The sequence below is a fragment of the Sylvia atricapilla genome, chromosome 1 (genome assembly GCF_009819655.1).
Source record: "Sylvia atricapilla isolate bSylAtr1 chromosome 1, bSylAtr1.pri, whole genome shotgun sequence".
NCBI lineage: Eukaryota > Metazoa > Chordata > Aves > Passeriformes > Sylviidae > Sylvia > Sylvia atricapilla.
In genome coordinates, this window is record NC_089140.1 from 80,776,923 (window position 1) to 80,790,308 (window position 13,386).

General features: G+C 35.4%; 1 protein-coding gene across 2 annotated transcripts in view; it reads right to left on the minus strand.

The window, feature by feature from the left end:
• The window catches only part of MARCHF6 (membrane associated ring-CH-type finger 6), a 44,930-nt gene continuing 31,544 nt past the window's right edge, over positions 1-13,386 (minus strand). For both annotated transcript variants that reach the window (XM_066326519.1, XM_066326514.1), the window contains exons 19-26: positions 12,763-12,964; positions 11,309-11,378; positions 9,926-10,107; positions 8,485-8,619; positions 6,387-6,476; positions 4,856-4,988; positions 3,612-3,747; positions 1-2,090 (exon numbers count right to left, since the gene is read on the minus strand). In XM_066326519.1, coding sequence (XP_066182616.1) covers positions 2,000-2,090; positions 3,612-3,747; positions 4,856-4,988; positions 6,387-6,476; positions 8,485-8,619; positions 9,926-10,107; positions 11,309-11,378; positions 12,763-12,964 — 1,039 coding nt within the window. In that variant the 3' untranslated portion in view covers positions 1-1,999. The remainder of the gene's footprint in view (positions 2,091-3,611; positions 3,748-4,855; positions 4,989-6,386; positions 6,477-8,484; positions 8,620-9,925; positions 10,108-11,308; positions 11,379-12,762; positions 12,965-13,386) is intronic.

A 13,386-nucleotide genomic window follows, 5' to 3' on the forward strand; every position in this document is an offset into this window, starting at 1 on the left:
TACGTTACCAGTGAATTTATTATTGTGAAAATATATCTGTCCCACAATGTACACCACTGTAAATAATCAAATGCAATATTTATGCACATCAAAAATATATGGGGAGAATATATACTCAGTTTAGCATTAAATCAGCAACAGTAAACGAAAGAAATATTTTGGCTGTTTTTCTATGATTTCATTTCACTGGAAATTTCCTAATAAATCACTCCAAAGGGTAATATTTGTGGTTCAAAACCATCAGGACAACAGTAATTCTGTAAAATAGTATGGATCTGAGAGTGACAGCCCAATCCTCCTGCCACTAGATTCGGATGCATTTGGCTTGTGCTCGCTGCCTTAGAACGTAAGTCCAGACACCAAAAAAATGAACTACCACCATCACAGCCTGGACTGCATTGGCTCTTACCATGCCAGATCAGAGATGCAACATCAATAAAAGGAGATGACTCTTTAAAAGCACCTGCCAGATTCTCAAGTATCAATTATATACACACATGGTAAAGTACAGAATACTGAAGGAGAGTGTACTGAAAAGCAAGTTAAATCTTCCATCAATTTTCTCGTTACTGCAATGGATATTCACATTTTCCACATTGGTCCAGGAAAGATACTGCAATCTAAGCATGTGATTTGATGCTACTTAAAGCTTTGTGATACTGTTATGTATTTTCTTTATCTACATAACCCCCACCCCCACCCCTACCCATTACTGCAAAAGAACTCTATCTATATATAGAAATAACACAGACTTGATTTGGTGGCTCTTGTTTGACTGTGTTCTTGCAAAGAAATCTGCTAACTTTTCCTTGCCTGTTTAATAGCATATATATATTCCTGCCCCTCAGGCCATAAATGGTACATGATGAATCACTTCCTCAGTATTATTCCCATAAAAAATTCACAGTGACCAATTCTGAGAGAATTTTTTTTGGTTGGGTTTGGTTTTTTTTAAAGTAATTGTGCAATATAAAATTCATACTACAATTTTCAACTTTGGTAACTTACGGAAAAAAAGATTTCAAGCTCTTTAACCAAGGATCAGGTCAGGATGTTGCTTACACTATGCTCTTTGTGCTGTGCAAGCACATCAGTAAAGGTTCATCCCTTTTCTTGAGATCCTGAAAAATTCTAATATTGATAGTTGGCTATAATTTAAGTTGTGAACCTATCTAATTTTTCTTGGTACCTTTAAATGCTTCCATCACCTAGCCTTAGTAAATTTTTACTGTTTCAATTAATGAAATCCTGATCCCAAAGCCAACACCCACCTACCCCCTTCAACCAAACAAAAATCCAGCTGAGCCTCAACAAGTACATCTGAATTCTCAGAAGAGGAAATATTTTCTTGATTTAACAGCAACTGTACAATATTACAAACTCTGACACATGAAAAACAATCAGGCAATAGAAAAATGTACAACAGCTTTGGTGTTATACAAAATAATAAAAAAGACTGGACAGCAAGATACATAGTTCATTATGTTCTCAACACAGCAACTTCATTGCTGACTGTAAGACAGTTATTTACTTTTGATATTCTCTACGTGGCCTTTCCACTCATGAAAAATCATACTGTATTACTACAATAAGAACTGTTATGAACACCATAAAGTAAGCTCCAAATTTTATAAAAACATCTTGCCTCTTCGCACTATTGCTTTGTGGCACATTGTCAACAGAACAGCAGTCCAAAATAAAGTGACAACTAGATTTAATAAATTAATATACTTTTTAAAGATGTACAATGCACATTCTTTTTAATCCAAGGTTTTAGGGTGTCAGGACATTTCTATATACACATATACAGACCTCAGACAGCATTTACAACATCAGAAAATGCAGATAAGAAACAGCCTTAACTGCCATCTGGATGCTACCAACAGAAGCCAAAACACTGCTGAGAGTATTATTGGGAGAGATACCCAAAGACGAGAAGAGTCTATGAAAAAAGGACATGTAAAGGCAAAGGGAAAGTCAAGATGTTTAATATGTCCATCTATTCTTGTGAAGACTGAGGTGGAGTTGTTGATGTGCCTGGTTTACCAGACTTCCTTTCATAATTCACAAGTCGTTGTCCAACAAGGTACCTGGGAACACAGCAGAAACAGGAATTAACATAAGGTAATACTATTTTGTAACACAAATCCAATCTATCTCCTTTGCTGCCAATGTAGTTTTTAATTTCAATAAAAAGTTATTCTATAAATTGTAAAGGAAGAACTTTAGCTGCTGCTTAATCTTTCTTAAAGGGAGAGAAAACATCCTGATGCTACTCCATGGAAAGCTTAAGAGGTGCAAGATTCCTTTACGGTAATATTGAAACAGAATTAAACTATCTCAACAGTATAACAGTTTTCATACCTTGTACATCATTCCTTTCTTCCTCTATATCATCGATCCACACATTTTGCCACCTAAATTCCTTTTCACACTTCCTATTTGCATGCTACTTCTGCATGTACAAGAGCCCTACACACCTATGAATTCTTCCCCTAAGATCCGTCACTTCCTTTAGGAACTTTTTCGCCACAGTTCCTTTCCTCATGGTACTACATAACCAACAATGCATTCTTTGTACATTTCAGAATGTCATAAAAACTTGTGTATGCTTTTAGAATTTTTTATAAATTAAAAAGATTTAATTACACACATTTCTAAAGCACAGATCTCTACTGGCTGGCATGACTGTGTCTGCTTACTTCCTGAAATGAGACAATTAAGTCATACAAACTTCTTGTCTACAAGGATGTTACAACTTATTAGCTCATGTAATACCAAACTAGTTTTCACTTACAACTTTTCAGTCACTTCTTAACATTTTAAGATTCAAAGAAGTCTATTTTAGGTTTGACTCCTCCTCCTTTTGTAGTTATTGGAAATCAAAATTCTTATAGGACAACTCAGGATATGAACATAACAAAACTCATTCATTCCTTTTCAATAGAAAAGAAGCCCAGGAAGATTAGTTGCTAATCTTCTTAATAACCCACAGAGAAGGTAATTAAGGTAATACAAAAATAATGTAATAACACAAAAAAGGGGGAATATTATAATAAGAAAATTATTATTTTTATCAGACATCTGAGTAATACAGAATAATAATTACTGAAAACATCAGAAAACTACACAAAATTTGGTAAGGACGAACTATCAAATCAATTGAACATTCTTTAGCAGGTTAGTTGGACTAATGAGTAGGAAGAGGAAGAAAGACAGGCAGAAAAGGCTGAAGAAATGGTTTTATAAGCAGCAGCTTGAGACATGATTTTAGCTTCCAGGTATGTTGTAATTCATGACATTCCTTTGTCATTCAAGATTACAGATGAGACAAACAGCTTCATTTGTGGGAAAACACATTCATGTTAGACATAGGGGAGTGTCCCTTTATAAAGACAGTCTACTCCTTTGTTTATCTACCTGAATCACAGATAAAACACCTGCCAAGAACAGTTTGTCTGTCTTAAGGAGTCATTTGTCCAGAAAACTTCTTAAAAACCCTTTTAGCCTTAAGTATCTACAACACCTGAATTCAACCTGAAGTAATCATATATATAGACATATATAAAGGGGAAAAATAAAAAAAAAACCCAAACCACCTATATACTCACTTGTCATTTTTAATATGTTCATAAAGGCGCTTGAACTGGCGGACTTGGAAGGACAGAATTCCCATCAAAACCACCACCATAAGCAGAAAAGGATAAATCCGTCGCTGAACGAGATTCTGCATTTCAGCAGTAACTCCTACAAAACAGGGCACAATCCTTAGACGTTCTAATATTGCTGAGCTAACTCACTTATACTTCTCTACTTGCTTCCGTACTTTTGTTCTACTGTAACTTCAGTAGAAGAGCTGTGAAATAAATTACATTCATTTACATCAAAGATCCAACATGACAGCTGCTGCTCTTTTTAATCTGAAGCACTATGAGTGGAAAGTTTTCCATTAACAGAATGAAAATCCACAGTACAAAAAAAGGGCTTATCAGTTCTTTTTGCCTATTAACTTCAGTTTATCTGCTTACTGACTTCTCCTTGTATCAGAAAAGTCAATGCAATAAAAGTCGGCATGCAAGTGAGACTGAAGAATAAAAATGGGACTTCTTGAACATGTTAGCATCAAAACTAATAGACAAGTCTTGATGAAAAAGCTCATCTACCCTGGTTCTTACCAATTTATTTACCTCAATTACGAGGAAATAGGAAAGCCTGAAAAAGCCCTATACATTTAAAATTTACATTTTAGTACTATTAAAACCTGAAAACAAACCCAGGATTTTCACCTGTTCTAAGCTTCATTTAGAATCTGACAAATCAGAAAAGATGGCCTCAGCTCAGTATAGCTCCTAGAGGGACCAAAATCAAAGGCTGATTGTCCAAAGAAGAAATCAATTAATCATTCATTTTCCAAACTAGTTAGACACATAAAATGCATTCTTGGGTAAGAGAAGGGGCAGACAATGGTCTCTTCTCTGTGGAGACCACTGACCGGACCCAAGGAGTAGCCTCAAGTTGTGTTAGGGAAGGGTTTGGGTTGGGCATTAGAATAAGATTTCTCACCCAGAGAGTGGCTGGGCACTGGCACAGGCTCCCCAGGGAATTGGTCACAGCACCAAGCCTGACAGAGTTCAAGAAGCATTTGGGCAATATTCCTGGAACATGGTGTGACTCTTGGAAGTCTTTAAACACTTAACATTTGTCAGCAGAATAGGAGGTTTTGTTGTTTTTTTTTTTTTTTTTTGGTTTGGTTTTTTTTTTAGATAAACTAGGGCTTGAAGTTTTATTTCCACAAACACATTTACACTGCTGTAAACCTTGAGCAGACAAACAGCTGTTCTGAATGCATACATACCCAGTAGAGGTACAACACCAGAAGCTATGATGTACGGCACACAAAGGGAAAGTAAAAGGACAGAGATTACGGGTGCTGCCAGTTTACGGATGATGAAGTGTAAGTCAATGTTTCGAATTCCATTTGCATATACCTAAAATGGAACAAGTTCGAAGAAGAACAGATCAATCAAGAAAGCCTTGCTTTGCCTTTACAGTAATAATGACAAGGTCTTACACAATTCTCCTTTCTTATGAAAGGAATGAGTGTTCCCATGACCACAGTTGAAGAAGGAAAACTCTCTGCCAATTTACATCATGAGGCTTCCAGGAAATCATTTAAACAATGCCCAAGAGACCAACTTACTCTGGAACTGTGATTCAGTTGCAGGAATGCAAGGGACCTTCTGAAAGATCATTTAATAGAGCTGTGAACAATGGTTTTGTGGGTGATCTGGAATCATTTTGTACTGTTAACTTACTAGAAGAGGATCCTGTATATGCTAATAAAATAAATTCAATTTTGTAATGGGCAGAAAGTAGGATCCTGTTTTGTACTTTGTGGGGCAGACCAGAGCCTCTGTATGTGGAGTCTGTGCCTGAAAAAAAGGCCTCCACAATTCTTAAGCTTCTGCAAGTTACTACTAGAAGCTAAGGTCAAAACGTAACCCGATTAAGCTTGGGAAAAGACCAGTTTTGAATGGCTACCAGCTACAGCTAAACAATGGCCTCTGTCCCACAGCCTGGAAGGCTCAGGAGAGTGTGTGAACAGCCCATGGAGAGCACTCAGAATGGAAGAGGGAGGCGGGGTATGCACCAAAACATACTCCCCGACTGACTGTATTTCTGCAGTGTGACAGCTGAAGTGATTTAATAACTGGGGCTGCATGCTAGACTTCCTCACGAGAGGCTCCTTGTGTACAGAGGCTGGGACTTGCACTATATATGCATCACAAATAGTGTAGGGCTGAAAAATTACCTTCTGACAAACAACTGAGATACTTCATCAAGATGACAACCATGGCATTTAATGGTTATAACCAAGAAGAAATACTTCGGACAAAACAACAGGCCATGTGACTCTGAGCTGCTCAGAGAAACTGTTCTGTGTTGCTTCATAATCAAAGGAGAACAGAAATGGTGTCTTTCATCTCTACTTATCTATGAATGGGGTAATCTCTACAGCTGCAGAGAAGGCAGCTCTGTGTTCTTGAGTTGTGGATGTAAATACTGTCCAATATTTGGGAAAGTATTTGGACACGTGGACTTCATCTGAAGAAATAATATTTCTTTCTCACTTTATTACAAACCTGATAAAAATGCATATACGTATACAAAGCATTTTCTTGAATGCAGATTTCCAAGTTTGTTTTTGTTTTACTGTTAAGTGGGCCTTAATGGATTAGGCTATACAGTTTAAAAGGTTTTTACAAGACTAGTTAAATTTTACTCAATTACTCCATTACTGCAAGAGTAACACTGTTTTCTGACATATAATCAAAAACTTAAGAAATGTATTATACAGATAATTCACATAGACAATTTTCCCCTACCTGTTCAATAACAGTTTTCAGCCACCACTGGGGACCCATCAGTGTTATGGCAGCAATTATTTTGGCATGCAGAACTCCAAGAGCCCAGTCCTAATTTCATAAAAATTCACAGTGTTAGCATTAACATATCTTTAAAAAGTCAGACAACCAAAAGCTTTAAAAGCAGTGTGTTAATAATACTTAGAAGTGAAAATATAATTACTTTCCCATTTACATGGGACATTGCTCCAAAGACATAACATCATCTTCAAATTTCTATGAAAAAGAGGATACTCTCAAGATTAACTAAAATCTGTAACTCTGCGACCAGGAAAATCACTACTACTCTTAAACCAAGGGCAAATAAAGCATCAGACTTAAAGCAATTGACTAACATTCTGCTACAACTAATTTACATAAAAGGAAGTTAATTTTCTTTCTTTATAAAAAGAATAGAAAAAAAGATACAAAGATGTTTGCACACATCAGGAAACAAGTTTTTTTCCTTCTTTTGAAGTTTAGTTATTCCCAAAACCCCACCTGCTGTAAGAAAAGCTTAAAGCTTTTTTTGTGAAGGCAGTGCTCTTCACAAAAAAAGTCATACTATTTGGAGGAAAATTTATGTTTTAACATAAACTGCAATTATTATGGCATGGAATTAGGACATTATAACTACTGGCCTTTAGTAAACACTTCACGTCATAAATCCATTCTTTCTGGATTACAGATATTTGTAAGAGATTTTCAATAAAACCTACCAAAAATAGAATGCAAAACATAGGCTGATGAAGTAGAATAAACAGCTAAGTACTGGTAAGACTTGGGACATCATAGACTAATTAACTTTCTTAAACTGTTATGGAAATACATTTTCTTTAACTGACTGTTTAAAAAGACAACTTCTGCTAATGTCAACTAAAAAAAAAATTAAAAACTGTTACAAAAAAGTACCGGTGTTAAAGCTGATTCATGTTTACTTAAGGATGCAACCTTTGTATAACTCTCTTCTCTTTTGGGAATAATGGAAACTAGTCTAAATTTAGATAGCTTTGTTGATTTAGAACAAAAATCTCAAATCCCACTTATCTTTTGAAGAAGTTCTGCTAAATGAAAATAAAGTTTTTCAGTATACTTCTTTTAAAACTTTTAAAGAACTAATATGCAATAGTAAAAGAGATTTTATAATCTCTAGCATTACAAATTCTTTCCAGAACTGTTTGGAAACCATGATCATCTACCACTGTAATTATGATGCCCTGATTTTCTGGTCATCTACCCAGCTCAAAAATATACTTGGATTTTAAAATAATAGAATAATTAAATTAGTAGCCAAATTCTTCTTTATATTATGGCTTTCAAACATTTGTATACTGAAAGTAAACGAAAGCTTAGGGCAGCTTAGAAAGTCACTATCCCTAAACACTTTCTTGGTATTTAGTAATGGCATTCTAGATGTTTTGAGTTATGGTCCCCTCAGTTGGGTTTCTTTGAGTTACGACTTTTTTCATAATTCAGCCTAGGTGATGGAAGTAATTTGCCATTCAATCCACTGTATCTTCATTTTGTCTCTCAACTCACAGGATAGAAATTTGCACTCAGCCTGTGAGACTTGACTGAAGAATAATAAAACACAACTACCTCAAAATTTTGTATGAATGATTTGACAACTCAGCCCATAATCAGCATGATCCTAAATGAAAAAAATTCATAATGTACCTCATCACTCAATTAAAATTCTACAAGGAAAAAGAAAAATTACTGGAACCTCTCGCTGAATAACTGTATGCAGAAAGCTTTCCAATACAATTGGAGTATGTACATCTGTGCATACATACACAGAGATATACTACTGACATAACTTTACAATTATGCCACTGGAAAAGTAGCTGATCACTGAAATGCAACCTTTGATGTCATCTCACAACAGTTCAAGCTTTTCATACTTAAATTCCTCAGTGTATCCTTTTAGTTCAAATAATCCTTACATCCAGACTGGCTGCCTTTTCTCTGCCACATACAAACATATTTGTGGAAAATGCTCTGAAGCACCAAATCCATATGGAACAAGGCAGCCCATGCTCCTTACATCAACAGCAGCAAAAGAATGGGAGCAACTGACCTGCCAAGGATAGAAGAGAGGTGTTTGATCCAAAGGAACTCTCAAAGGTGCAACGATGACCAGTTCAAACAGAAGACCAAGCAAAAGTGGAACCACACCAGCAAGCAGTATGGCCACTATCAATGTCTTCATTATCTAAAAACACCAAGACATTTAATTAATATGTTTACCAGAGGATTCTTTGTTTAAACTCAAAAGTGTAACTTGAACTACATAAACACACAGCTCTGGTGAAAAAACCCAAAGCTACATAGACACATAAACATCCCTAGAAATATTTTTTATTACATAGATAGTTTTGCAATGCAGGTTTTCAAGATGGGGTCCTATTCTATAGAAAAAAAAAAAACAGCGACTGTCCCTACTAGTATTCATATGGTTCTAAACCATAAAATCACATTGACTGTTATCAATAGGGAATACTATCCAATGGCACAGCAATACATTGCCTATGCTCGTATATTAAGAAACTGAAGAATTTTTTCAATATTGCCAGTTTTTCTCTGGAGTAAAACAAACCTTAAAAATTCAGTCATTATGGAATATTTGACTTAAAAATGGAAGACTCAGAATACCGTGCTTGAATCTTCATTTATTCTGAAATTCTCTTAATTTAACTGCATCATACTAAACTGCCTGACTTAATTAACATGATAAGAAGAAGGGGCAAAGAACAAGTAGAAATTATGTTTTAGCTCTGAATTTTCTTAAAGAAGCTAAGATCTTATGCTAAAATCAAAATGATGGATGAGGTATTTGAGAAACATGATAGTACACGAAGAACATGTACAGTGTAACAATTCAATAAGCACATTAAAATGTCCATAACCAGATACCATTTATGCTATTGATATTTAAAGGAACTAGCAAGAAATCTACTACAGAAATCCACAAAATCAAGATTAAAAGGTGGGGTATAAATTTGTTTTCATGCTGAGAATCTCAACTTCTCATAATTAATAGTTTTGAGGAAAATATCTTTTATTTGAACAACACAAGTTCAAGAGCTGATAAAGGTCTTTATGAAAATATGCATCAAGCTACTTTGAAGAGACATGGTGATCATCATCAATCAGCTTTATTAGGTTTTTCCATTTGATAATTTCATGTAACTGAACAAGTAAATAGTTAAGCTTTACATGGAAATGTAAATATCTTTGAAAACATAAAACTCCTGGGATAATAATGCAATATATTCACTTTTAAAGGAAAACAAAAATATACAGATATTTCAACATATATACACACAAGCATATTTTTGCTGATTGTCCTCCAAAAATAGTTAGCCTATGCAATGGGAATGTAAGCTGCAAAAGCTTCAAAATGGTCTGAAAACCAAAATGTAGTATACATGACAGAGTAAAGCCTGCAAGCAAAACATGAAACAAGTTCCATTAGCTAATTTTTTGATAATTTAGTAGAACTTTTTGTCAAGACTCACCATGAGAGACCATTCTTTGACCTTCTGGAAAATGACTCTACGACCCTGTGGCATCCAGGCAACCAGCACTGTCACCGCTCGGATTGTCAGCCAACAGACATAAAGACCACAGGCAGCTGTGTACAGTTCATGGATTTTGGCAGTCCCCGTCCAAAATGACATTAACCACCGGCCAGCAAACACTGGAAACACAAGGATGTATTAGGAAAAGATGTCTGTTAAAAAGGTACTTATCAAATTTATTTGAAATTTATCTGCATAAATATTATTCATAATAAAAGTTATTTTGGTATTGTACCAAATGCATAAATGTACCAATGCATAAATGTGTGAAACACTATGCAAACAGCTTCAGAAATTATGTCAAATAATAGAACACAGAAATCCTTTTTCACCTAAATTTTCATTATGACAGCAATGTGACCTGAGCTACAGCTAAACAAAGCACTGAACTGTTCAGAGTCAAAACACACTGATCTTCAGAACTGCAACAGCAATCATGCATTAAGTGTGTGAAGCTTGATCTTGCACTATATGATCTATCTTTGGGCTGTTTCACTACCTCATGTAATTTTTTAAGACTTAGTGATGGGGCTTCTGAAGTTCTCTGACAAAAATGGGAGACTGATTTGCTACAGTTCATTTTTTAATAGTATGTTAATTTCCTTGGTATTACAGTGGAATTATTTTATGTCCTACTTCTAAAACAATCACAGAATTTATAACTTTGATCTCAACACATTATTAACTTTAGAAACATTAACAGAAGAAGATATAAATTACATGGTGTTACAGCAGACAGGTTATGAAATTTATGCTGGTTGACATGGCTTCATTTATTCCATAATATTTAAAAAAATACCACGTGTTTTTGAAGTACTTATTAATTTAAAAGTGATATTACATGCTACTTCACTAAATTTCTTAGTGATGTGTCAAGATCACAGAATCACAGAATATCTCAAGTTGGAAGGAACTCCTAAGGATCGTCGAGTCCAACTCCCTGCTCCTTGCAGTACTCAAAAATGACATCTTCAGAATATTTAAATAAAAAAAATACTGTAGAAGACCTGTAAATAATCTACATATTCTCCTTCTCAAAACAGTAAAATAACTGCAAGAGTTTAAATTCTTTTTCACTCAATTGTCTCAGCACCTGAAGCCCTGTCCTCAGAGGAAAATTAGTCTACAACAAAAAGGGAATGGCAATCTCTGTCATTTAGATTTTTAGACTATTACATTTGATGACAAATGATTAAAAATGAGACTAGTTTCCATGTTTTTGCCTTTTGACTTCAAACAACAGTTTCAAAACATCTGCCAAGGTTGGGCATGGCAACATACTGAGTCATTTATAATGACAGTTTACCATAACAGACTCACCTGGTAAGGTAAGGCAGATAAGACTAGCAATCAGTAATGTTATGCACATGAAAACAATCAAAAGAAATATCTGAAAAAGGAAAAAAAAAAGGGGGAAATTAATAACAAAGTTATTTAACCAAACCCCAAGAAACCCCAGTATAAAAAATACATAATCCTAGAAAGGCAGCTAAACTAGGATGTTCAAATACTAACCAATGTTTCACTGTATAAATAAATCAGCAAAAAGAAACCTAACCACACAGTACATGCAGAACACCTGCAGTGTTGTGTACTTCTAAGACTTTCCATTAACTGTTCCAACAGTAAAAAATAACATCTGAATCCAGAATGACTGAAGTTCTTGTTATGTTGCATAAAAAAAAAAGATCATCTCTCAATTTCTGCAGTGAGCAGCATGACTCTCAAATAATCCTGAAAGGTTTCTAGCTCTGTATGTAGCTCTGTATGTAGCCATACAAGCAAGACAGTGGTTTTATAAGGAAAACCTTGCTGACAAAGTTCTTCCAGATGTGCTCACGTTTCTGTGACCAGAAGCTGACAGTGAAGCTGGTTGCTCCACAGTCAGATTTTCATCTTACCAAAGAATACCATGTACTTCTTTACATACTTCTCAAGCACCAGGTGGTATGAAGTTCTGCTTCACTAACCATCAAAGCCACAAAACAAGCAAGCTTGCTATGGGAAAGCTAACACCTTATCACAACAGACTACTGAAAGAAAGTTTCATCTGGAACACACACATTCATTGACGAGACATTTAGGTATAAAGGAAGCAACCTTCAGAAGCAATACTGCAGTGACCTAATGTTAGCCATTATTTCCATTCCTCAGCTATACATGAAACCACAGTAAGTGAGCTGTGGTGAAGTTTATATTTAACTCAGAGTTCTGCTAACAGCAAAACAGTTATCTAGGTCAAGCTGTATATTATTCTAGAAATGTATTTGCCAATAAAATTTCCTAATTTTAGAGATTTAGAACTTTCAAGTATTATATAATGCCCTTCTATGTTTAATACAGATGCAGAAGCAACAGAAGTTCTCTGTTTATTTTCTTAATGCAAAATAGCTTAAAATAAACTTCAGCTACAAGACCAAAATATGCCCCCTTGAAAGCCAGGTCTTGGGAGGCACACCTGAACTAGCTGTTTGAGAGGGGCTTATTGTCTTTCTCTCCATTACTTATTGTGAAGAAAACAAGATGTCAACTGACACATAATACTCAACATATATGGGGTCCATAAATAAAATTGTAATTGAAGGTCTGAAGTTACAGGCTGAGAAAAGCCTTATGTGAGCATAACTGCAACTCCACGATTTAGAAAGCTGCAAACCATATAAAACAGGACCCACCACATGACTTCTGATAATGTGGGCCAAATATTTCTTAGGAAAAAAAACACTTTCCTCAAATGCCTTTTTCTTTCCCCTTGATGTGTTAAGTCTACATACCCTGAGTGGGAATTTTAAAGGCCTACGATAAGGCTGGAAACCCACAGGTCCTCCTTGTTGAAGTATGGCTTGATGGGCCGCATGGAGACCTTCCCCCACAACTGGAATGGCATTATTATTGCGAGCATGCTGGTTGTTAGGTTGCTGATTTGCATTGTTTTCGTTCTCTTCCTGATCACCAAGTAGGTAAGAATGAAGATCCCTGTAACAATTAAAATTTCAGTTTTGTTCTGCTTGATATGAATGAGAAACGTACAGAAATATAGGCCTACTCAGAATCCCTACAGGTTGTACAAAACTAATACAGGAGTACTGGCAGAATCGTGATAAAGTAAAATAAGCCTTTTTTGGTAATGTATTCAATGTCATCATAAACACAATTCCAAAGTAAAATGTTGGTGTGGATGCGGTTGAAATACAATCACAAGGGAAGATGACTTATCTGTTTCCTTTAAAAACACCACCTGCTATTAAAGGTCTTGCGCATGTGAAAGGAAAATTGCATGGATATTTCAGTTCATGTAGGCACACGGCTGTACTGACAGCTTTTACGTTACTGTCACTAAGCTCTAGAGGAAACAAGGGCCTTCAAACCCACACTGTACAAGGATGGTGCTGCATTGC